The following is a 24,040-nucleotide window of genomic DNA, read 5'->3' as shown; positions in this document are numbered from 1 at the left end:
TGAAAAGAGCAGTGGTTCATGAGACATGTGACAGTAGAAGGCATCATGCATCTATCTTGTTTGATTAGCTGACAGTTGCAGCTAAGGATGAAAACGGAAAGGAAATATCCCGAACCGAACCGCATCGTTTTCTATATTTGACCCGAGTGAATTCGTATTTTCGGACAAAATACGGAATACTAAATTCGAAATTCGGAACACCAAATTCGAAATCGGATCGAATTCGGTTTAGGCTTTGTTCGACCGATTTTTACTTTTCTACTTTTAATTCGGAATATCCCGAATTCGAAATTCGGTTTCGAAATTCGGTTTAAATCAAATTTGGCCCACTACAAGTCCAACCTTAGAAAAATTATATCTTTTTCATACGATCTCGGATGAAGATGATTTTTATATGAAAATTGTAGCTCTCAACGAGATCTACAACTTTCTAGTTCTTAGTTTTTTCATTTGATGTCTTGAATATGTTCAAAAAAATTAAACAAAGTCAGCGATATATTAATCGCGTACAAGCGCTTGTTGCCTTAAAAAAATTATATCTTCCTTACGTCGTGTCGAATGGAGATACTTTTTAAGAAAGTTATAGGACTTGTTAATTATTATGTACTTGTTAATTGTTATGCCGTATTGACCGTGTTGTATTGACCGTCGTGCCGTATTGACCGTCGGGTCAATATTCCATATTGATTTTTCGTATACCGACCGTGTTCGACATAATTCCGCTCGAATTAGTTCGTTTTCGAAATTTTTGATATTCCGTAAGTTCGTGTTCGTTTTCGTGTCCGGCTTTACCGCTTTCGTTTTCGTTTTCATATTCAAAATGTAGAAATAGAAAACGGTTGAGAGGTTTTTCGACCGTTTTCGACCGTTTTCATCCCTAGTTGGAGCACACTGACACTGCAATCATGCACATATATTGTCCCTGAGTATAATACTACTAGTGCTAATCTCTTGTCCTTCAATCAATCAGTTTTACATACATAGAAACGGACAAAACATACATAAAATTAAATATGTATAATCAAGCACATATAGAACGTGGGGGGAAATAGCACTTAGAAATTTAAACACACAAGTCGCTGCCAACGTAAACCGGATACTTGCCCCCCTGCCTTGGCAGTTGGCACAGAGGCTGCAAGAGAAGATCACAGGGTGTAGTTGACGTCGATGAAGCTGAGGATCTGGTGCACGGCGCCGGCGATGTCCTCTGCCGAGTATCTTGCCTCGCCGACGATCTATCACATCGCAGCAACTTATTCAATTTCAATCCTGATGAAGCTGAAGACATATAACCAAATATATATCTTTATTACCTTTACGTTGAAGGAGTAGAGGACGGTCTGCTCGATGGTGGTGATGTTGGTGTGCAGGATGGACATCTGCATGTCCTCCAGCGCGGCGATGGTCTTGATCAGCTGGCCTGGCCGGCGGCGGGACAGGATCTTGATCATGGCGTCGGCGCCCAGCGCACGCACCTCGATGTCCGCCAGGCACGACTTGTTCTCGGCCACCTCCTCCCGGAGCCCGCCGGCGTCGACGACGGCACCTCCTGCCGCTTCCAGGTCCAGTATTATCTTGGCGTCGCTGCCGCCAGACGCCACTGGGAAAGGGTGGCTGGGAGGGAAGAACGGCGGCAGCGGCGGCTGCGCCTGTGGCTGAGTAGTGGACGTTATTGGCGCGCTGCCGGGCCCTGCTGCGTCCACCACCGGCGGTGGCCGTGGCGCGTCGCCGGACCCGCCGTACAGGCGCCGCCGCTTCTGCGACTCCAGGCACTGGATCAGCTGCTCTAGCTCTCTGATGAACTCGATGGCGCCTCCTATGATCGATGCTTGGTCTCCCTGCACCCAGCATATGTACGTGTCACGTCAGTCAGTTACAGCGTGTCTGTAAGTTTCCCCTCAAGTGGCCAGTACTCCCTACTGAACTTTTGTTGTCTCTGACAGTGAAAATCAGCAAATTATTAGCTGAAAAATATCTATTTTGCTCCATCCGTAGATCTCTTAACGTGCCATGTCCGGTAGCAGAGTTCAAGTTCAGTGCGCGAGGTATATATGTAGGTTGAATAATTGATTTAGGTTCAATTTCAGTTCGAGATTAGGGTTTGAGTATGGCACATAAATAGAGACATTTTAGCGACACGAATTTCAGACTTTGCTCATTATAATATGTTTGTAAAACCTATTAAATTTGACCGTATTGTATTTGGATAATTCTATACTTATATGTTGGCATCATGTTATGTTTGTAGCATTATTTTCTTTTATGTTAAGTTGGACCACCCTAGACCCTAGTCTAAAATCATGGCTATATAAGCCACTGCACCAATTCATACAGTTTTGGAGGGAACGGAGAGTTAATTAGTTCATTTTCTAACTTTTTTTTAAAGAATCTATCTACCGAACACTCAAGTGTTTTGAGCTCTTGAACTCTTCCCACACCCAATTTCTTTCTACTGCAGCCCGACGCGCCGCCCACCGCACCCCGCGTCGACCTTCTTCTTCCCCTCCCCCTGTCACCATCGTGGCCATGGTTGCCCCCGCCTTGCTGCCGCCTCTCCTGATCCCACCGTCGGGCATGCCTACCTCCCCAGACCCCCTTTGTAAGCCCGTTGAAGATGGAGAAGAAGAGAGGAAGAGGAAAAGAGAGAAAAATTGATTGTTGGAACACTCGAGTGAGGTGTAGCTTTTCTGTTTTGAAAAGCCACATGTTGGCTAGAGAATCGACGGACATATATATATTAATAGAGAAGAAGAGTTCATTTTCTAACTAATCCACATTTATTGAAACTTTGAGAAGGAATAGGTTTCATAATTGTTTGGATGACATTTTTCTACTATTTCTCGTGGTTGCTGGTAACATTTTTCTACTATTCGGTTGGTCAATTGAAAAACCTGTATGAGACCCTCAACTAATAGGACATGGCACACATTTGGGTTAAACGCCATAATTGTATGGAGAGTCGATGTGCAATGGTGACCAAGTTCTTTTGGGCTAGGATGACCAAGTAATTTACATGTACAAACTTTGTGCCTTTTGTGTTTTATATGGCTATGCAACCTTGTGGTTAATTACTCCCTTTATAGATATCCTTTAACCAAGGTCCAGTCTTTTTTTAAAAAAAATAACAGTAACTTTTCTGAAATATATGAAAAAAATCATGTGTAGATTTGCCTTGACCATAATCTCGTATATTTATTGCACAAGTTGCATCTTAAAGACCATGACTAGCCAACATCGTCGATTAAGTTAGCAACAACCTGATTTTTTAGTTGCTCATTATATTACTACTTCACAATATTTTTATCGTGGGTAGGTCCTTACAAAAAAATCATAAAGAAAAACATGGTGCATATGTTAGTGACTGACAAACCTAAAAATGTCTCAAATCTCAAGACTCTAACCAAGTTTGTGCTCTCCCTCTCTAACTTTCACCAAGTTAACATAATAGAAAGATCCATGAACATATACACCAATGTTTTCCTAAACGGTAAACGGTCTTTACACGGTCGCTCTTCGTTTAGTGTTTAGGTTGTTTAGGTCTAAACGGTTTTGTACTTTTAAAAAAAATTACATATAATTATATATGTGCATGTAAAAAATCAAGTATTCTAGCATTTATACATATTTATCCGAGTAAAAATCAATTATTTTGGTATGTATATATATTTATGCATGTGAAAAGAACCAAATATAGATATTTATGCATGTAACATATCAAGTGTACACATTTATAAATATAATAAACTTAAGTATATAAATTTATCCATACAAAACTGAACTAGATTTACCTCGTGTTCGCCTAAATAGCCATTTAAACAGCTGTTTAGCCCGTTTAATGCTGTTTATCTCCGTTCTGTTTAGGCTGTTTAGACTGTTTTTCCTGTTTTTTAACCGTTTAAACGGTCAACCGTTTAATTTCTGTTTACCCCTAAACAAAACAGTTTACCACCATTTATCGTTTACTGGCCGTTTAGGCCGTTTAGGCGAACACTGATATACACCAATAATAGGTTAGTTTTACTAAATCCATCATGGTATCTTAATACTATATTTATTTGGTATAATAGTGTTAACATATTTTCTTTTATGGATTTAGTCAAAATTAGAGAAGTTTAACTTAAAACAAAACAAAATTGGCTTACATTTTGAAATGAAGGGTCCACCTACCTACCTAAACCTGCCACAGCCATGCATCACCACCCTATCCAAGTCAAGTTCTCAAATTTTATAGGAAACATTGAAATAACATGGCCTAGTAATGCAAAATTAAGACTGAGCTCACATTTGTCGTAGTTTCCCGGCCCTAAATGAAGGTGACATAGATAATGCCAACCTCCACCTATGTGGCCTATATATATAGTGCCCCTTGTTGCACTACTCACATGAAGGTGCTAAATTGTAAGCACTTGACCTTTTCTTTTAGATTTTTCATGCAATGTATGAGAGCTATCTAATCTAGATCCCAACATTGTTGTTCACCCACTTGCTTCACCATGGTCTACTTGTATTCGACCTTGCCTCCTACCTTCTCTTTGTCCATCACGAGCGGCGTCCCTAATATAGGAACACATCACCAAACCCTAATCACTATAGTTTGCTGCCTCCAACCATGTCGCCCGCACCTGCAAGCGGTAGCACCCAACCTTTATCGTCCACTGGTCTAGCCGTCTCCTACCACTGCATCCTTTTCTAAACCCGGCAGCGTACATCCCTCCCTAGTAAACCAAAACCCTAACATCGTTGCAAATGACGTGGTGGTGACCGACAACCGATACGATCAAACATGCATGGTTCACACTTTGTTCACATTCGAATGCTTAATCTTGCCAATTTCAGGTATATGGAGTATAGGAGAGGCATGGCACTTAGGTTATTGCTGCTCCCCTAGTTCCTTAAGGCCTCTCTTTAGAATGAACGAATTTCGCCCGATAGAGTTCAATTCAGAGAAACATAAGATTCATGAAAAGGTTATTCCAAGGCGGTCTCAAATTTGTTGAAACCATCGCGTTGTTGGAGGATCTTTTAAGATCAGGATGAAATGTGTGTGCAAGTCCTATGTTTCTAAAAAAAAATGTGTGTGTGCAAGTGCAGCAAGAAGAGAGTGTAAAAAATCATCTGCAGGGTGTGTGTGGACGTACCCTCTGGACGTAGGATCCTGGCATGAGCGACCTGAGGATCCTGAGGTACTCGTTCATCTGGCGCCGGCGGTTGCGCTCGACGGCGATGTGCGTCATCCGCTGGCTCTCCACCTCCTCGCTGGTCTTCACCGTCCGCGGACGCTTCCGGCGGCCGCTCATCTTCCCCTGGTCCCCGGACTTGTCCGCTCGGCCACCGCCATCACCCTGCTGCACCAGCGTGGTGCTCTCGGAGACACCGCCGCCTCCTCCACCACCGTCCTGATCGGCCGTCGTCTTGCTGCCCGCCGCCTCATGATGGTCCGCTTGGCGCTGGGGGAGGGACGCCGGCAGCGACTGGAACCTGAAGAAGTAGCCATCGTCGTCGTCGACGTCGTCCGCGTCCTCGCCGCCACCTCCGTCGACGACGCCGCCTGGGCCCGGTTCCCGGCTGGCGGACGCGGCGACAGGCTGGTTGAGCGAGAGCTTGGGGCCGAAGTCGGCGAACTGCAGCACGTCGGAGAAGCTGAGCTTGTCGAACGACACCGCCTGGCTCTGCGTCGGCGGCGGCGGCGGTGCTGATGGTGGAGGCGGTGCATGCACGTGGTGGCCAAGCATGTAGTCGACCATCTCGGCCCCGCCGGCGTGCTGCTGGTCTTCCGGCGCCGCGCCGTCCAGCGGCGCGAAACTGTCGAGGTGACCGTGGTGACTCCCCTGCTGCTGCTAACGGAACGGAAGCGCGCGCCATTTGCAAAGGATCAATACGTATCAGAGTTCAGAGATCATATCAACCTTTTAGTAGATAGAGAACTAAGAAGTTCAAATTTCAGATGTGTGAAAACATGCATGCATTGATGCATGTGAACCGCGCACACGCATGCTGCGATGCATACCTCTTTGTCCATGATCAGGTCGAGGAGCAGCGTAGGTGCTTTGATGAACTCACGATGGACACATGCAGGTAGCTAGGCAGGCAGGCTCACAGGTGGTGCGTGTGCATGGCCGAGGCAGGCAGCAGCAGTTAAATAAACAAGAAGAAGCAAGACTCTCGATGCAAGAACTCAGCAGCGATCAGTCACTGATCGCCATGCATCATATGCATATTCTGCACTTGTATAGCTAGGATGGTTTGCAGGAACACGAGAGAAGTAGCGAACAAGGAGGGCGGGCCTGCCGGGGGGACTTGAGGAAGACGAAGGCAGCTAATTAAGGAGAGATAAACTAGCTAGCTTCTCGTGTTTTGAGCATGGCGAACAGGAGGGAGAGAGGAGGTTCAGATCTTGATGGTGGAGGCGTGCGTGCGTAGGACGGGCGGATGAGCGAGGCTGATGAATTCGGCCACCGCGGCGGTGGCCGCCTCCAACCAAGGGGTTTAGCGTATTAGCTGCGCTCCGCCCCTCTCCCCGGCCGGCCGGTGAGTTATGTTGTTCACATGCGCGGCGCTCCCCGCCTCTCCTTTTTTTCATCTCCATTGGCGCGGCGGTCTTAGTCATCTTAGCTTCCTCTCAGTGCCTCTCTCCGCCGCCGCCGCCGACGCGTCATGGATGAAGGATGATCACGGGCGCCTCTTCTTTTTGTTGCTTTCTTCTTTCTCGGCATGAGATGCATGGGTGCAGATTTATAAAGGTCGCCGCGCCGACGCCGATGCCGCCCGTGATAATTCCCCCTCCCCCCGCCCCCCTCCCTCTCCTTCTCTGGCTCTCTCTTTGGCCTTTGGGATGATCAGGAATTCAGGATCATCTCAGCTAAGACTGTCTCCAACAAAATAACCCAAACGCAAAATAGATCGTTCACAGTATTTTGGATACCGAAAACACGCTCCAACGGATGACCTAAATAGAGGACGCATTTTGCATTCAAGCCGAACTGAAATGCAAATAAGCGTCTCTCGAGAGAGACGAAGCAAATCTTTAGAGTCAGATCTCGAAGGTGCCGCTCGCGGTGGGGACGGAGGCGGCTCGCGCGGCGCCCCCTCCCGGCAGCAGCAGCAGCCGGCGCAGCACCACCTGCAAATCCAAATTCACCAGCCGCCGCCGCAGGACAGGGGCGGCGGAGGGAAGGAGCAACAACAGCAGCTGCAGGTGGTGGCGCAGCCCGGGGAGCGGAGGCAGCAGGCAGAGCTCCAACAAGTCCGACGGCGAGACCATGCAATGGCTGCTGCAGCAGGCCGAGCCGGCCATCGTCGCCATCACCGGCACGGTCACCATACCGGCATCCGTGCTCGCATCCGTCGCGCTCTCGCTCCCGTCGCCCACCTCCGGGCTCGCCAGGCCGCACCACCACCCCGGCAGCTCCTTTAAACTGACAGCATATCCAAGCAACAACATCAAGAACAAAATCAAAACAAGCCAGAAGATTCCTCCCTTTGCACCGAATGAATCAATAGGGAATCAGGCGCGCTCCATTCATAGATGTACCGATCTGTGTTCCCATTGCAAGGAAGCGAGATCTATGCATCGGTGCGTAATAATGGAAAGATGGGGATATAGATTAAGGGAAAGCACCTGGCTTTTCTTGTACAAATGGAATGAATCCATGAACCCTAGTGCACATCAGAAGAGGGAAATAGAGGAGACTGCAATGGGTTCAATAGAGAGAGATGTTCTTGCTTCACCTGGGAGACGCAAAGAAGCGAATGGAGCACAGGGGACAACACCTGAGGCACCGGAGGCCACAGCCATGGGGGCCAGCCACGCTGGCGCAGCACCCGCCGGGGCTGACCGCCGCCCCACCCGAGCCCACAGGGGAGCCGGCCGTGGTGCAGGGGGGGTGGGGGAGGGGGGCTGGCCGCGCCCGCGATGAGCGCCATGGGGCCGGGGGCCGTCCGTTGCGCCGCCGTCTCGAAGGAGCCGCCCGTTGCTGCCGTGTGACGAGAGGGAGAGAGAGGAAGTTGAGAGGAGAGAGAGAGAGAGAGAGGTGGGAGGGGGCAAAGATATTTTCAGAGCCGAAGCGGCACCAGACGGAGGAAACTCGGAGTCTTTCTTTGGGTTCGCTGTTAGAGAAGGAAGGTTTTGGGTGCGTGACCCTTTTCCTGTATGTGACTCAAATCCTAGAATATGTCTTGTGTTTGCGTTCTTATTGTTGGAGACAGTCTAATGACAACGAATTGGGTAGGGGCAGAGGAGAGAGATGGATGGACGGTGGGCGAGACATGACGTCATGCGAGTTACCAGGTGGGCTGCCACAAGAAGCCCTCAAGAAAGGCCTAGTCCTACGCTGGCCCAGGAACTGATGGACGGATATAACGGGCTTCTCTGTAGACATGGGCCTCGCACTCGCATTTCCTTTCCCTGGAGTTATGGACTCTAACGGTTGCAATCAGGCCCATGTTGGATGGAATCCGCGCAGTCTTGCTGTCATGCAGTCTTGCGCCAGGCAAAGCCTGCTCACGGCCTCATTGGCGCATCCCTTTTACTCCGACAAAGGGAAAAAGGGCAATTCCTTTCCTTTTTTTAAAAAAAAACAAGAATGCCTCGCGCGTTGCTGCACGAATGGCAGGTGAAATTATACTATTTATATTTACTAATATAAATAAATGAATATCATAATACTACAGGTTAGTAGATGTTTTTTAGCATCCTGATGTGGACAACTAAATATATACATTAGTAAATAATGTGGTTTGCTATTGTGAATAGTTTGAATGAAGACATAATGACATGTGTTAGTTGGATGTGTTAGAGGATGCTGATGTAGACACTTTGTATGGCGAGATAGTTGCATGTGCTAGTGGGTTGTTCTAGTGGATACTGATGTAGGCACTTCGCATCACAAGATAAATTTTTAATGGAGTTTTAAAATATAAGAGATATATAGATGAACCGATGACAACTCGTGTCCAAAGGTGCTTCTCTCAGTCTCCGCAAAACTCTTCTAAAAAAGGTCTCAACAGTAAATTAGAATAAATTGCTCTGAGAAACAAAAAAGAAGAAGATATTATTACAAAGCTCTCCTGAGTTGGAGAGCAGCAAGCCACCTCTATCTCAGCAAAATATATAGCTCAACCTAAAGGAAGGTTCAAACATGTAATCTTTTCAAATAACATATTTTTGTATGTTGAACAAAATTGAAATGATGCACATCTATATATATGCACACTGTTGCAAAAGTTGAGATTCAAACTCACTTAAAAAATAATGCAAAAATAACAAAATTGGAATGCATGTGCACTAGAAGACGAAATTACTAGGAATTTGTGTTGTAGTGCACATGTACTTGCATATTATTTTTGGGTGAATTTTAATAGATTTAGTTTGAATCTCAACTTTGGAACAAATTACACATATAGATATACGATGAACGTGTATCGTCTAAAACTTTTTCAAACAATAAAAGTATCTTTTTCAAAAAAAATGTATATGCTTACACGTATCTTTAGGTTTGCACTACATTTTTATCTATCCATCTCGACCCACTTATTATTCTCTCTCTAATAAAACCATCGATTGAGCCGCCCCACGGCTAAGGACAAGGTAGTTGGTGTTAGAAGTAGAGAGCGAGACAAAAACGAGAGATGCAAATGATTTTGTGTTGTATTCTAATGAACAGTGTGTACATATATATACAGAGCCCATGTGAACGGTTATAAGTGTGAAAGAGAGAGAGAGAGAGGGGTGAAAAGACACCCTTGGATTAATCCCTAATTAAGCACTAAATAATAATTCTCAACACTCCCCCTTAATCAATTAGCTCCTTGTAGTCTTTACTATTTATCTATTATGCATCTTTATAAATTTTTGGAAAACCCTATGGGAAAACCAAAGTAAGACCGGTATACCAGGCAAAACTCCTTAAAACCCAGTGAAAGGATCTAACAATGCCTAGAGGGGGGGGGGGTGAATAGGCGTATCTAAAAATTTACTGCAAATGCTAAGTTCAAATCTGTCAGCCACTGTCGGAAGTCCCGACGTTTGGGTCGGAACTCCCGACGTTGTCAGAAGTTCCGGCGCAAACGTCAGCAGTTCCGACGCCTACGTGAACTACAAAAGCAGTGCCAAATTTAACTTTGCGGAAAAAAAAACTTACAACCTCACTTCCTAGTGGTTTGGTGAAGATGTTGGGTCACTCCCTTGACGCCGTAAAGCCTCCAAACCGTAGATCGAGTCCAAACCCTAAAATGGAGATTTTGGAGACAAGGAGACAAACACAAACAAGTAATCTCAAGCAATCACAACAACAACAAGCACGCGGGACACAAGGATTTATCCCGAGGTTCGGCAACCCCACAAAGGAGCTCCTACGTCCTCGTTGTTGAGGTGACCACTAAGGTCGGAGTCTTTTCCACCTCCTTGCCTCTCTCAAAGCGACCACAAAGGTCACTTGAGCTTTCCACTAAGAAATCAAAGGGTGATACAAACTTCCCAAGGCTCTTCCACAAGATGGAAGCTCTAGGGCAACGCCTAGCCGGCTAGGGGCAAAGCCCCAAGAGTAATAGACGCAAAAACAACCGGCTTGACGAAGAAATCAAGTGCTCAAGCTTTCCAAAGTGATGCCCTCACTTAATCCACTCTCCTTTTACTCAAAAGCTAAGGGAATCGAAGATTGGAGCAAAGGGAGAAGGAGAGGGGTGCTTTAGTTGCTTGGGAGCTGTTCAACACGAAGTGAGTCAACTGTGAAATGAGTCCGTAACGGTTAGAAGAGAAGAGAGGAGTATTTATACTCCAAGTGAAAATCCAACCGTTCAGATCTACGTCGGAAGTCCCGACGCAGATCCCGGGAGTTCCGACTACAACAGAAAACACTGTTCACATCGAGTCAGAAGTCCACGGGTGAAAGTCAGTGTCGGAACTCTCGGCAAACGTCGGGACTTCCGACGGTCGGAACTCCCGACGATCGTCGGGACTTCCGACGTGCACAGTTAATCAAACAGCCAGCACTGCTGAGGCCGGGACTCCCGGCTTGGGTCAGGTCAGTGTCGGAACTCCCGGCGAACGTCGGGACTTCCGACGTGCACAGACAGCGAGCAGTCAGAAGACAGGTGCCGGGACCCCTGGCTTAGGTCGGGACTTCTGACTGTCGGGAGTTCCGACTTACGTCGGGACTTCCGACATCGAAAGTCACAGAAAATTATTCTAAGTGCGCGTGAAGTGCTAGAGTGGCTCTCTTTTGATTTTAATTAAATGCTTGAGCACTCTATCTTCCTCAGACCAACTAAACTTGCATCCCTCTTTATAGTGCGGCGGATCCTAAACTCAAAAACAAAATTAGAACCTTTGGAGATCGCTTTGAGTTCGTCCGTCTTTACAACTTCAAAAAATGAGGGATACCATTTCATCTTTATCAACTCTTTAATTCTTTCACGGGACTAATAGCTGCAACATATCTCATTAAGATCACATTAGTCCCTAATTTGGGTGTCATCAATACACCAAAACCCACATAGGGGGCAAATGCACTTTCAATCTCCCCCTTTTTGGTAATTGATGACAACCAACTTAGGCTTTTATAAGAATGAGAGATTTTAAAACTTTTGAACCCCAAAATTTATGGAGGGCTCCCCCTTGATGTATGCATGAATTTGAATTTCAATTAGAATCATCTATACATGATTTGCATACACCGAGACGAAAGCTCCCCCTAAATTTTGCAATCCGTGGGGTGCAACAAGTGTGTGTGAACAAATAAGTATCGGTGAAAGGAGATGCAATATGACATGTTATTTCGCACAACAAGTAAAAAGAAGTATGATGGCCAAGATTTCAAAGTAGAAACTTGAAGAAACATATGGCCATACAAAAAAAAACATTCATCATGACAAGTAGAGATAAGCACAAGCAAATAAGATAGATTAAAACATAACTTATCCTACAATCATCCATCACACACATATAAATAGATAGTTGTCCATCACACGGTTGCCACCACACGACATAGTTCATACACGCTAAAGGTTTTAAAGTTCCAAAACATAAAGACCAACTAACTTATTACAATAAAAATCAAAGCCTAACACTCCCCCTTTGTCAACAAGTGCCAAAAGGGGTAGGCCGCATGCGAAGCCAACTACTCATCATCGTAGTCATCATCATCGCCTTCGTCACCTTCCTCACCATCGTCGTCGTCTTCATCATCTTCTTCCTCTTGATATTCCTCATCGTCTTCAGTTGCTTTCCCTTTGCCATGAGGACGAGAAGAAGCATCATGAATCTTATACCATATATAGCGGCTGATGGAGAACTTCTCAAACTCATCTCCAAATCGCTGAAGCACCTTCTGTGAATCATCACGAAGAAAGGTGGAGTCACCTACCTTCGGATACAATATCTGTCTCAGGATGTTGTTCAGAACATAGTAATATGGCTTCAGAAAAGCAGTCTGTCCATCAGCCCTGTGGCCCTCAAGATACATATGTTGATATTCCTCCAACGCAAGATCCTCATACTCAGTTAACTGATTTGCAGTCCGGTCGCTGTGACCCAAACCTAGAAGGCGAGAGAAATTGACAAAGTCCACCTTATAGTGCTTGCCTTCCGTGGTCCAGTGAATAATGTCCACAGCACCGGTCTGGTCTCTTTCATGATGATAAGAAGCATAAAACTGACAAATCAGTTCATTGTTCCAATTCTTCCGAAACGCTAGCAGGTAAGACAGCCCCATTGATTGTATATCTCGAACCATCTGCTCCAGCTCGGGTTCCTTGTACTTGCCAAGATAATATGCATCAATGCACTTCATCTGAAGGACCGGTGGCTCCTTCTTCTTCAAAAACTTCCGATAAAGAATGGAATCATAGACATCATAATGGAAGGGGTGCCAGAAACGATACTCAAGGCGGAGATCTTTCTCATCCTCTGCATATAGGTTCCTTGCCCTGTTGTACTGGATGTCCTTGACTCGGTGACGATAATCCACGGGAAGGGGAGGCGTCCATCCACCAGCCAGATTCGGAGCCATGGAGGGCTCCCTCATGACCGGCGACACATCGGTGAATGGAACAAGCTAAAATGTCCCCGGCGGACCACGAGTCGGGGTGCGAAGCGGTGGAACAGCAATGGTGCGTCCGGCACGATCTAGCGCTTCCGCTTCTTCATCAACCATGGGCTCAGCCCCAACAGGAGCAGGAGCTGGAGGAGGGGCAGCAACAGGAGGAGGAGCGGCAGCCGATGACCCCTGGTCACCACGGCCACGGCCACGGGAAACACCAGCACCACCACGCGAGTAAGATGCCTTAGTGCGGCCAGGCGGCTTGGGAACAGCGGCACGATCTTGAGTCTTCTTGGAACGCTTTTCCCGATGGCGCGAGGGACTACTACCACCTTCCATGACTGCGTAGAACACAAAATGGAACTAAGAAACAATACAAGGAGAGGTGAACGAACATCGAGAAGTGAAGAAACAGGAATGGAGTGGTCATCATAGGGTCGGTAGTCCCGGCCAAAGTCGGGACTTCCGACAGCCGGGAGTTCCGGCGAACGTCGGGACTTCCGACGGTCGGAACTCCCGACGGTCACCGGGACTTCCGGCGCACATGGTGACCATCCCATTCATGGGGCTTCAAATCACGACTCACATCCAAACAAGGGAGATAGAGGAGTAGAGAGGAAGAAAAAATAGAGGCAAAACAAAAGGTACATTGGATTTAGGGTTAGAACACCATGGTAGTACCTTGAAACGAGAACGGAGGAGATGAAAAGAATCGCAGTCGTCGACGAACAAATCCACGGGCACAAACTCCTCCACCAATGGAATCTCCTCCACACCAACGACAAGAACACCCCAATCCGAAGAAAACGAGAGCACGGGCGGTGGAAGGGAGGGAGGGAGGGCGGTCGGCACTACCGGCAAGACCTCCGGCGGCGGTGGAGGAAGGAAGGAGGCCGGAGGGCGAGGTAGGGCGGCGGAGGGCGGGAGGGCGCGATGGGGCAGAGGCGGCGTCGGAGCCGGTAGAGGAAGAGAAACCGCAGTAAAAAATAGGACGGGGCCGGTTATAAAGGAGTTGAGTAACGGATCGGCACAGTCAGATCTGCGTCGGAACTCCCGGCGTACGCCGGGACTTCCGGCGCGAGCCGGGACTCCCGGCCGTCGGGACTTCCGACGCAGGGAAACAGAAAAACACCTTAACCTGCACGCGCTCTGCTATGTGGGGCAAAAATATGATGGACACTAATATTTTCACGGGTGACTAGATTTCATTCATCCAATACAAAACAATAGTCACTCATGAAAATTACAAAGTAGTTTTTGAAAGTGGCACACAATGTTTTCACAATCCTTTTCTCCTAACTAGATCAATCAAAATTTGTGTGCAAGGGATCAAGCCACGTTACGAGAATCAATGATATTTAGTTCACTCCTCAAAGCACAAAATCTTGACTCATCTAGGGGCTTTGTGAAGATATCGGCTAATTGTTTTTCGGTGCTCACATGATGAATGGCGATATCTCCTTTGGCTTCGTGGTCTCTCAAAAAATGATGCCGGATGTCTATGTGCTTTGTTCAAGAGTGGTTTACGGGGTTGTTTGCCAACTTAATGGCACTCTCGTTGTCACACAAAAGTGGAATCTTGGTTAACTCACATTCAAAGTCCTTTAGTGTTTGCTTCATCCAAAGTAGTTGGGCACAGCAAGCGCCGGCCGCCACATACTCGGCTTCGGCGGTGGACAAAGCAACGGAATTTTGCTTCTTAGAGCTCCAAGACACCAAGGAACGACCAATAAATTGGCAAGTTCCGGTAGTACTCTTTCGGGTTACTTTGCAACCGGCATAATCCGAATCGGAATAGCCAAGTAACTCAAAAGTGGAGCCCTTAGGATACCACAAGCCAAGATTAGGAGTGTTCACTAAATACCGAAAAATTCTCTTAACGGCCATCAAATGACATTCTTTCGGATTAGCTTGAAATCTTGCACACATGCACACGCTAAGCAAAATATCGGGCCTAGATGCACAAAGGTAAAGGAGTGATCCAATCATGGAGCGATATACCTTTTGATCAACATCCTTTCCTCCTTGATCAAGATCAAGATGTCCATTGGTTGGCATGGGTGTCTTGATGGGCTTGGCCTTGTCCAAGTTAAACTTGTTCAACATGTCATTGGTGTACTTGGTTTGACTTATGAACGTGCCATCCTTGAGTTGCTTGATTTGAAATCCAAGAAAGAACTTCAACTCTCCCATCATGGACATCTCGAACCTATTTGTCATAATCCTACTAAATTCCTCACAAAAAGCCACATTAGTACTACCAAATATTATGTCATCGACATATATTTGGCAAACAAAGATATCATTATTGACTTTGCGAGTAAACAAAGTAGCATCGGCCTTTCCTATCTCAAAACCTTGTTTGAGTAGGAAATCCTTTAAGCAATCATACCAAGCTCTAGGGGCTTGTTTGAGCCCATAGAGCGCCTTGTCGAGCTTGTAGACGTGGTTTGGATACTTGGGGTCTTCAAAGCCCGGTGGTTGCTCCACATACACCAACTCGGATAGGGGGCCATTGAGGAATGCGCTCTTCACGTCCATTTGATATAACTTGAAATCATGATGGGCGGCATAGGCAAGTAGAATACGAATTGATTCTAGCCTAGCCACCGGTGCATAGGTCTCCCCAAAATCCAAGCCTTCAATTTGAGTGAATCCTTGAGCCACCAACCTTGCCTTGTTCCTTGTTACCACGCCATGCTCATCTTGCTTGTTGCGGAAAACCCACTTGGTTCCAATCACATTTTGCTTGGGTCTTTCCACCAAGGACCAGACTTCATTCCGAGTGAAGTTATTTAACTCCTCTTGCATGGCTATCATCCAATCCGGATCATCAAGTGCCTCTTCCACCCTATGAGGTTCCAAAGGAGAAACAAACGAGTAATATTCACAAAAACTTGCTAAACGGGAACGTGTAGTTACCCCTCATCGAATGCTCCCCAATATGTTATCAACGGGATGATCCCGTTGAATGGATTGATGCACTCTAGGATGTGGCACTTGAGTTGATCTTTGGATAGGGCCATCATCATCATCATCATCACAGTCATGATTGATTGGAAGATCACAATCATGAGCTTGCGGAGGGTTGACTTCACTTCTTTCTTCATTGTTGAGTTGTGGTTGAGCTCGCTCATTGTTGACACCATCTTCATGAGATTGACCTTATGCTTCATTTGATCTCCCATCTTGATTATTTCTTGTTGCGGAGGCTTCACCATGTTCATTTGATGAAACATGATGAATGGTTGGATCAAGATCATTACGCACAACATGGTCTTCATCTTCATCTTCAACGGGCTTCACTTCACCAATAGCAAGCTTCTTGATTGCTTCATGTGAGGCTTCCTTATTACCTACATTCTCAACATTGACTTGCTCTTTTTGAGAGCCGTCGGTTTCATCAAAAGTCACGTCTACCGCTATTTCAATCAAACCGGTGGTTTTATTGAAAACACGATATCCATGTTCGTTAGTACCATAACCAAGCATGAAACCTTCATCAACCTTTGGTGCAAACTTAGAACTTTTGGATTTCTTGTTAAGTATGAAACACTTGGATCCAAAAACTCTAAAGTAGTGCACCTTAGGCTTTTTACCGGTTAGAAGTTCGTAGGCGGTCTTTTCTCTTATCTTGTGAAGATATAAGCGGTTGATGGCATGACATGCCGTGTTGACCGCTTCCGCCCAATAATTAGTTGGGGTCTTGTACTCATCCAACATTGCTCTTGCGGCTTCTATGAGCGTTCGGTTCTTCCTCTCCACAACACCATTTTGTTGTGGAGTGTATGGAACCGAAAACTCATGCTTGACTCCTTCTACATCAAGAAACTCTTCAATGTTGGTGTTCTTGAACTCCGTCCCGTTGTCACTTCTAACTCTCTTGATTTTGACATCAAACTCATTTTGGGCTCTTTTAGCAAACTTCTTGAAGATTCCTTGGACTTCACTCTTTTCACGCAAAAAGAATACCCAAGTGAAACGAGAATAATCATCAACAATTACAAAACCATATTTGTTACCACCAATGCTTATATAAGTGACGGGTCCAAATATGTCCATGTGAAGCAATTCCAATGGCCTTTCGGTTGTCACAACATTCTTGGCGGGATGTTTAGCTCCAACTTGTTTTCCCGCTTGGCATGCGCTACAAATCCTATCTTTTTCAAAAGAAACATTTGTTAGTCCAAGGATGTGTTCGCCTTTTTGAAGTTTGGCCAAGTTCCTCATCCCAACATGGGCAAGTCGGCGATGCCATAACCAACCCATGCTAGATTTTGCCATTAAACAAGTCTCGGGATTTACTCTATTTGATGTGAAATCAACTAGATAGAGTTTCCCCTTTAAATGACCCGTAAATGCAATAGAGGAATCCTCCCTTCTATAGACTTCCACACCCTTATCCGTAAAGAGACAATTGTAACCCATCTCACAAAGTTGTGAAACGGACAACAAATTGTATCTCAACGAATTCACAAGTAAGACATTGGAAATGGAATTATCATTTGATATTGCAATTTTACCCAAACCGAGTACTTCACCTTTTCCATTGTCACCAAACACAATATTTCCACTTTGATCATGACTTGGTTGAAATGATGTGAACATGTCCTTCTCTCCGGTCATATGATTGGTGCATCCACTATCCAACACCCAACTTGTTCCACCGGAGGAATATTCCTACAAAAACAAATTATGCTTTTGTTTTAGGTACCCAAAAAGATTTGGGTCCTAAGGGGTTAGTCACATAAAACTTGGGCACCCAAACACTCCTCATAATTTCCTTTCTCTTTTGGGCACCAACATACTTAACCACAATCTTGCCATCCTTGCCCCAACAACACATATAGTCACTAGCATAGCACCGTGGAAGTGGTGCTTGTGGCTTGAGGACATCGGATTGCTTTGTCTTGATTGTCTTGGTATTTGTAGGTTGAATCTTTGGAATGTATATCTTGTTGTTCGCCTTGCATATAAGCTCATCAAGAGCAACGCCCTTGTTGAACTTCACACAAGGCACACCATTTATTATATTCCTTCCATTTGCCTTTCCATCATACCTATTGTAGCCAATGCCTTCCTTGATTGATGGGTGCCTTGATGACTTGTATATAGTCTTGTTAGATTGCTCTTGACACTTACACCCATTCTTCAATATCATCTCCAACCTATGAATCTCCTTGTTTTTCTTTTCTAACTCAACAAGGTTAGTTGCATATGCATTTACATCAATTTTATAGCATCTTTTACAACCATCACTAGTGGAGACATTAGAGACTTCGGTTGCCTTAGGAGAAGTTGAAGTGCTAGCCCAAAGAGTACTATAGTTTAGCTCAAGATTTTGATATTTTTCTTTCAAGCTTGTGAGGCTTTCTTGAGTTATACTCTTTTCATTCTTAAGGCTAGCTATTTGATCATTAACCGTGGAATGTTCCTTAGTCAATTTCCCAATTGAGTCATTGGCTAAAGACAATTCAACGATTAACTTCTCAACCTTCATCTTTTCCTCGGCGATAGATGCTTCAAGTGCAAGGTTTTTCTCTCTCTCTTGAGTAATTATATCTCCTTGCAACTCTAAGCATCTATCCCTCTTCTCTAATTTCTTCATTAGCATTTTTATTTTAGTGAATGCCTTTTTACCAAATTTCTTTATCATGGTTGCTTCAATTTCTTCTATGTTATCATCACAACTATCATACTCATCACTAGAGGAAACGGGTGTAGTATGTACCTTCTCCCCTTTTGCCATGAGACAAGTTGGAGTGTAGTAGTCGTTGTCGATGAGGTTGGAGAAGAGCCTTGGTGATGAAGATAGGTTGGCGAAGAGCTTTGGTGGTGAAGTTGAGTAGGGGAGGATCATGGTCGGTGAAGAAGAGTGGTGGATGGCGATGTTTGCGGCTCCCTTCTTCTTCTTCTCATCATCACTTGAGTTACTATCACTTGACTCCCATTCTTCCCCAATATGAGCTTCACCTCTCTTCTTGCTTTTGTTCTTCTTATCTTCATCCTTGTCATGCTTGTGCTTCTTTTTCTCATTAGGACAATCGGCTATGAAGTGACCAACTTGACCACATCCATAGCAAAATCTCTTTTTGAACCTTCTCTTACCATCACCATAGGTCTTGCGATTGCTTTTCTTCTTCATAAACTTTCTAAGATTTCTAATCACAAATGCAACCTCCGCATCGGAATCTTCTTCTCCACTTGAGGAATCATCCTTCACTTTCTTCTTCTTTTCTTGACTTGAAACTTGACCTTCATGTTGTTGAGTTGCTTTAAGGGCGACACTCTTGTTGAATCCCATTGCATTAGGATTTTGATTGTGAGCATTGATTGCATCTTCATCTAGACACTCATGATGCTTGAGCTTTGAAAGAACTTCTTAAGGTGTCATCTCATCATAACCGGGCCTTTCCATGATCACGGACGCTAGCATGTTGTTCTTGGCTCTATAGGTTCTCAACATCTTTCTAGCAACTTTGTTGTCATCCCATTCGTTGCTACCAAGAGCTCTTATGCGGTTGACCAATGCCATGAGCCTATCAAACATGGATTGTGTTGTTTCATTTTGCAAGAATACAAATCTTTCCAATTCACCATGAAGTAACTCTATGTTGCCTTTCCTCACACTTATATCTCCTTCAAATGATACTTTCAAAGTATCCCAAATTTGCTTTGCACTTTCCATTCCATTTACTTTTCTAAACTCATCCGGAGCTAAGCTTGACACAAGCAATGCTACGGCTTGTGCATTTTGATGAAGGTTGTGCACTTCTTCTGGAGTTATCTCTCTATCTTCATCGGTAGGAATCATCACACCAACATCCACAACTTCCCAAAGTCTTGCGGCTATTAGATGCATCTTCATCTTGTAAGACCAATCGGTGTGTCTTGTTCCATCAAAGTGAGGTGGCTTGCCAATATTGACGGACGGAGTATGGAGTGTTGAATTTTTCATGATTTGTCCATAGTCAAAACTCATGTGTGAATATATTCCTTTTCCATGAGCATGCTCACCGGCTCCAATATCACTAGCGGCATCTTTGTTTGCTTCATTCTTGTCACTAATATCATTCTTGCCACTTATTGCATCATCAACCTTCTTGCTCAATTCTTCCTTCAACTTGCTCATCTTATCTTGCATCTTTTTCATTTCATCTTGAAAGAGCTTGACTTGAGTACTCATCAACTCTTCAGCTATCTTCTTGGCCATTTCGACGGCAACAGCTTGCATCTTGTCGGTCTCCGACATTGTTTCTTCTCACGTGGTGAAACGCAAAGAGAAGACCTCGCTCTGATACCAATTGAAAGGATCTAACAATGCCTAGAGGGGGGGGGGGGTGAATAGGCGTATCTAAAAATTTACTGCAAATGCTAAGTTCAAATCTGTCAGCCACTGTCGGAAGTCCCGACGTTTGGGTCGGAACTCCCGACGTTGTCAGAAGTTCCGGCGCAAACGTCAGCAGTTCCGACGCCTACGTGAACTACAAAAGCAGTGCCAAATTTAACTTTGCGGAAAAAAAAACTTACAACCTCACTTCCTAGTGGTTTGGTGAAGATGTTGGGTCACTCCCTTGACGCCGTAAAGCCTCCAAACCGTAGATCGAGTCCAAACCCTAAAATGGAGATTTTGGAGACAAGGAGACAAACACAAACAAGTAATCTCAAGCAATCACAACAACAACAAGCACGCGGGACACAAGGATTTATCCCGAGGTTCGGCAACCCCACAAAGGAGCTCCTACGTCCTCGTTGTTGAGGTGACCACTAAGGTCAGAGTCTTTTCCACCTCCTTGCCTCTCTCAAAGCGACCACAAAGGTCACTTGAGCTTTCCACTAAGAAATCGAAGGGTGATACAAACTTCCCAAGGCTCTTCCACAAGATGGAAGCTCTAGGGCAACGCCTAGCCGGCTAGGGGCAAAGCCCCAAGAGTAATAGACGCAAAAACAACCGGCTTGACGAAGAAATCAAGTGCTCAAGCTTTCCAAAGTGATGCCCTCACTTAATCCACTCTCCTTTTACTCAAAAGCTAAGGGAATCGAAGATTGGAGCAAAGGGGGAAGGAGAGGGGTGCTTTAGTTGCTTGGGAGCTGTTCAACACGAAGTGAGTCAACTGTAAAATGAGTCCGTAACGGTTAGAAGAGAAGAGAGGAGTATTTATACTCCAAGTGAAAATCCAACCGTTCAGATCTACGTCGGAAGTCCCGACGCAGATCCCGGGAGTTCCGACTACAACAGAAAACACTGTTCACATCGAGTCAGAAGTCCACGGGTGAAAGTCAGTGTCGGAACTCCCGGCAAACGTCGGGACTTCCGACGGTCAGAACTCCCGATGATCGTCGGGACTTCCGACGTGCACAGTTAATCAAACAGCCAGCACTGCTGAGGCCGGGACTCCCGGCTTGGGTCAGGTCAGTGTCGGAACTCCCGGCGAACGTCGGGACTTCCGACGGTTGGAACTCCCGGCGAACGTCGGGACTTCCGACGTGCACAGACAGCGAGCAGTCAGAAGCACAGGTGCCGGGACCCCTGGCTTAGGTCGGGACTTCCGACTGTCGGGAGTTCCGACTTACGTCGGGACTTCCGACATCGAAAGTCACAGAAAATTATTCTAAGTGCGCGTGAAGTGCTAGAGTGGCTCTCTTTTGATTTTAATTAAATGCTTGAGCACTCTATCTTCCTCAGACCAACTAAACTTGCATCCCTCTTTATAGTGCGGCGGATCCTAAACTCAAAAACAAAATTAGAACCTTTGGAGATCGCTTTGAGTTCGTCCATCTTTACAACTTCAAAAAATGAGGGATACCATTTCATCTTTATCAACTCTTTAATTCTTTCACGGGACTAATAGCTGCAACATATCTCATTAAGATCACATTAGTCCCTAATTTGGGTGTCATCAATACACCAAAACCCACATAGGGGGCAAATGCACTTTCACCCAGTGGGAAAAATAAGGAGAAACACCATGATATACAATCACCAATGTTATTAGACCCTTTGAGATAAACCCAAAGCCTTAGTCTAAAAACACCTTGAACATGGGGTTAATATGCTTCAAATATCATCTTCCAAAAACCCCGGTGGGGAAAAATAGATGATATAGCATATACCTTTGTGTTGAACATTGCCTCATCAAAAACTTTATATGAGAAACCATAAATGAAAAACTCACATAAAGAAAAGAGTACAATGCATCTTATGTGCCAATATCATCCACCAAAAACCCCTGTGGGGAAAATGAATGATATGACAACCTTGTGTTGATATTGTCTCATTAAAAACTTTATATGAGAAACCCCAAGGAAAAATTCATACAAAGAAAAGAGTGCAATATGATGTTTGTAACTAGTTATTAATCAGAGAGACTCTCCCCCTGATACTAGCAAACCTCGAAGTAAATTCGTACCAATGCACTCAACACGTAAGAAATATAGAGTATGGTAGATTCTATGAATATCTCTGCAAGATTATCCAATACTTAGTTTGCAAATGTTATAATGCCCATATTACCTATGGAATAGAACCATCTTAGTGCAAAATATTGCATTTAATATAACTTGTCTCCATCTACACAACATAAGTTGCATTACCTTTATAGATAATGACTATTGATTCATAGAATCAACACCACATAACTTCAATATGTGATATATCATTCTGTAAAGCTATACACATTCATGTGAAGCCTTGTACAATGCAATATCAGAATGATTAATGGAATTGACCACTAAATGTCTATTTAAAGACTATCACAAAATGGTCTTTCAATATCCATGTAAAGCCTATTTCAATGATCTAGAATTTGGGGATCTTATACATAACTAGAATTATTATATCTATATAATCAAATCATGGATTACACCAGGACCACATGTGCTATTTAAGATATCAAAAGATGTTATTAACTTCAATCCACCAATATTTGGTAGGAGTAGCGCTGCTACTAGATAGCAAATCATTGCAAAAATAATATCTGGCCGGGAACTCTTGCAAGATTTATTAGCGCATAAATAGCACAGAGATAATGAATCACATGTCATAATATATCATCTCAGTCACTATGGCATGAAACAATCTTCCTCTATCATGAGGTAGAATAACCATAGGATACCTTCACATTGAATCACTCAATATGATCTAGATATAGATAGCTTTTTGTATAAAATTCTGAGAGAAGATGCTTGGATTATAAACATAAAATAAAATTTTGGTTTAGTCCGTATCTTCCATCTTAAACTCCGTCTTTAGATTACAATGTGCTATTATCATGTTTTCATCACAAATGATGTCAAGATTATTTACTATCATATAACACTATGAAATCCAATCAAGGACTTCAAAATGAACACCACGTGTAATCAATCTTGTATCCCTTCAGTTTAGGAAATACACAAAGTCAATTGTACCAAATTCGACTTAACTGTTTTAAGCCATATATTGACTTAAGCAATACATAACATGTGTTGCGATTTTATGTATGAGGGTTGGGTATGTGAACTCCTTCCTAGAAGCTTCACAAATACACCAAATCAAGTGATCTATAAATATATGCAATCACTACATCTATCAACTATCAACTGCAACGATAAATGCTTTTGTACTGCCAATCAAAAGATAGTATCAGAAATTTATAACTTACTATGGAGAATAATTTGCATTGAAAATCAATGTCTGGGCTTTGCTTAAACCCCTTGTGCTACTAGTCTTGCTTTGATCTCACCACCACATTGTTCTCAATCCATTCTAGGACAAAAACACTTTAGTACCCATAGTAAAGGTTCCATGAGGTGTTGGCATCACAGCCCAAAACACCTCTTTTCTAGTGAGCAAGACTATCTCTGCATGTATTACATCACTCAACAAGTTCTAGTAAGAGTGAGCAAAGCACTCTACCATGATCTTATTGACTAGATGACTTGGAATGTTGTATACAGTTTATTCAAAGAAATATGTGTCGACACATGTAGCCTTTCTATGATATAATTCTCTAGTCCATCAA

The 24,040-nt window shown here is 44.4% G+C and overlaps 1 protein-coding gene across 3 annotated transcripts; it reads right to left on the bottom strand.

Moving 5' to 3' along the window:
* Positions 1–970: 970 nt before the first annotated feature.
* LOC136513907 (transcription factor FAMA-like) lies at positions 971–6,516 on the bottom strand. Of its 3 annotated transcripts, none has more exons than XM_066507888.1 (4): positions 6,008–6,516; positions 5,139–5,831; positions 1,314–1,838; positions 971–1,235 (listed from the first exon to the last, which is right to left on the bottom strand). In XM_066507888.1, exons 1-4 carry the CDS (start codon positions 6,017–6,019, stop codon positions 1,146–1,148), a joined length of 1,320 nt encoding a protein of 439 aa, XP_066363985.1. In that variant the 5' UTR covers positions 6,020–6,516; the 3' UTR covers positions 971–1,145. The 3 variants fall into 3 exon arrangements, with proteins under 3 accessions (XP_066363985.1, XP_066363983.1, XP_066363984.1); XM_066507886.1 differs by having other exon boundaries at positions 5,139–5,837; positions 6,008–6,515; XM_066507887.1 differs by having other exon boundaries at positions 5,139–5,834; positions 6,008–6,515.
* Between the last annotated feature and the right edge of the window lie 17,524 nt (positions 6,517–24,040).

This window comes from Miscanthus floridulus, chromosome 16 (genome assembly GCF_019320115.1).
Source record: "Miscanthus floridulus cultivar M001 chromosome 16, ASM1932011v1, whole genome shotgun sequence".
In the NCBI taxonomy this organism is placed as follows: Eukaryota; Viridiplantae; Streptophyta; class Magnoliopsida; order Poales; family Poaceae; genus Miscanthus; species Miscanthus floridulus.
The sequence above is the reverse complement of the archived record's forward strand: the minus strand, read 5'-3'. Positions and strand labels throughout refer to the sequence as shown.

What these genes read in the sequence shown, in the direction of transcription:
- LOC136513907 (XM_066507886.1), bottom strand. An exon ending in CAGGATCCTACGTCCAGAGG is followed by an intron (nt 1,839 to 5,138) that starts GTACGTCCACAC and finishes TGCTGGGTGCAG; the next exon opens with GGAGACCAAGCATCGATCAT. An exon ending in TCTACTCCTTCAACGTAAAG is followed by an intron (nt 1,236 to 1,313) that starts GTAATAAAGATA and finishes GCGATGTGATAG; the next exon opens with ATCGTCGGCGAGGCAAGATA.